Source organism: Chondrus crispus, genomic scaffold (assembly GCF_000350225.1).
Source record: "Chondrus crispus Stackhouse genomic scaffold, scaffold_44, whole genome shotgun sequence".
NCBI lineage: Eukaryota > Rhodophyta > Florideophyceae > Gigartinales > Gigartinaceae > Chondrus > Chondrus crispus.
In genome coordinates this window covers 427,466-429,514 of record NW_005179353.1, presented here as the reverse complement: position 1 = coordinate 429,514, position 2,049 = coordinate 427,466, and the positions used below count along the sequence as shown (strand labels likewise).

Genomic DNA, 2,049 nt, shown 5'->3' with positions numbered 1-2,049 from the left:
GATCCGTATCCATATAAGTGCAACCGATTGGGGCTATTGGCTTGGACAGCATTTTTATTGTACACGACTGACATTGGAATTGTCACACCATCGCGGCTCTTTGCTTCGATGCGCTCCGTCCTGTAAATCGACCTGTCATAATTTGGCACTTCCACCTCCTTCAGCAAATTGCTCGTCCTCAACTTCACATCGTACTCTCTAGTCTGCATGGGCGTAGTCAGCGAGGAATAGTTGTAACGTAATACGTCTGTCTCATACTCGTAGTTGGAGCCCAACCGCACGGTGTGGGCCGATTCTTCCAACGGAATTTGGTACATCAACTCCGGGTTATGCCTGGGGACCATCCATATCTCTTTATAGCCATTCTGCCTTCCTTGGAGAACAACAAAATCTTTGAAACACTCAACGTCATCGATCTTTCTCGTTCGTTCATACGGGATAAATTCAGTCCAATTCGAGGTTTCAGCAATGTCAGTTTTCATAACCTTAAAATTTGTGGCACCTTCTGCATTCGTGAGGACGTAAAATGTGTCCCCATGCGCATGCGTGACATCATACAAAACATATGTCTCGCGTTTCTTAATCAAACGCACGCCCTTATCGGAATTATCGAGATCAATAAAGTGATGCTCCGAGTAGGTACTGGCATACGAACTGACGAACAGGAAGCGGCCAGATAATGATTTCGATACGTAGAGATTAAACTCGGTGTCCTTCTCTTCATATAGACATGCGTCCTTCTGTTCCGCAAACCCCGCCTCAGCATATGGCCCAGACTTCATCTTATGGCGCCAGACCTTGTCAGGACGATGGGCGTCGTCAAAGGTCTTGTAGTATACCTCGGAACCATCTTTTCCCCACTCGATGGAACCAGTAGTGCCAGCAATGGCATCCTCGTGGAGCAATTTACCAGACTCCAAGTGCAAAAAGCAAATTTGATACGTCTCATACCCAGACTGATCCATGCTGTATGCAAAGATGTCGCCTTCGGGAGATATCTCTGTGGCACCGACTTCACAATACTTTTGGCCAGCGGCAATTTGGTTAACATCCAGAAGTAGCTGTTCCTCCCCTAGTTGACCCGAATTCAAAATAGCTTTCCTGCAGAAATATTTGTAGCTCTTCCCCGCGACGGTCTTGGAGTAATACTTGAAGGCCCCCTTCTTGGCGGGGACGGTAACGTCATCCTCTTTTAGATGGGAGAGCATCTCCTTATAAATGTCTTTGGCGTACGGTTTGAGCGACATAGTCATCCAATTCGTGTAAGCATTCTCCTGTCGCAAATGCTTCAGGACCCGCTCATCTTTCCTGTCATCGTCGCGCATCCAGAAGAAAGGGTCGTCCCTGGTGATGTTAGTGGTCATCAATTTGGACTGATCGCCATGGTTGCGGCCCTCGACCTTGCCAAAGACGACGGGAGTTGGGTCCTCCTCCGGCTCAGGCGGGGTGCGCCTCACAGGCCCTCGCAGATAGTTGCGGATGACATAGCCAGCCGCCGCGGCGACGACCGTTGCGCCGACGGCGACGGCGAGCTTAGGCAGCGGTGAGGCCGGGGTGGACGGGCCCTGCGGGCCAGCGGACATGGTGAGGTTGCGGGCGGAGGGGACGAAGGCTGCACGCGGGGCTGTCATGACGGCGAATGTAGTGCTTCGCGCGCGATTCGAAGGGGCGGGTAGCAAGGGGAGGGGGATTGGCAAAGAGCAAGGGGGGATATACAGCGGCGTACATATGCGTCGGCTCGCGACAGACAAGAATATTTAATGGGGCGGTTCGATCTGAAGTGATTTTTAGAGAGGCGCGTGTACGGTTGGACTTGTGGATTGCTTGCAGTGACGGAGTTACGGAAGTTGGAAAAAAATAATGAGAAAATTGGGGCATGCGCGGTTAGGGCACGCGCGGGGCGTGGTGCGGATCGGTGAGGCGGTGAGTCGCGTGTGAGAAGCGTCCGGCCGCGTCCGTGCACAGGGCGTGGCACAGTGGAGGCAGGGCGCCGGCGCTGCAGGGGCGATGGCAGTTTGGCCATCAGTGGCACGGACGCTATGGAAGCGC

General features: G+C 52.8%; 2 protein-coding genes across 2 annotated transcripts in view; one reads left to right on the top strand and one right to left on the bottom strand.

Annotated features, from left to right (window-relative positions):
- CHC_T00006531001 (hypothetical protein) overlaps positions 1-1,325 on the bottom strand; it is a 2,909-nt gene extending 1,584 nt beyond the window's left edge. Inside the window, exon 1 of the mRNA XM_005718985.1 lies at positions 1-1,325. This exon is cut by the window's left edge and continues 832 nt beyond it. Coding sequence (XP_005719042.1) covers positions 1-1,325 — 1,325 coding nt within the window.
- Positions 1,326-2,039: 714 nt separating this feature from the next.
- Positions 2,040-2,049, top strand: part of CHC_T00006530001 (hypothetical protein) — a 2,949-nt gene continuing 2,939 nt past the window's right edge. Inside the window, exon 1 of the mRNA XM_005718984.1 lies at positions 2,040-2,049. This exon is cut by the window's right edge and continues 2,519 nt beyond it. Within this exon, the coding sequence (XP_005719041.1) occupies positions 2,040-2,049 (10 nt within the window).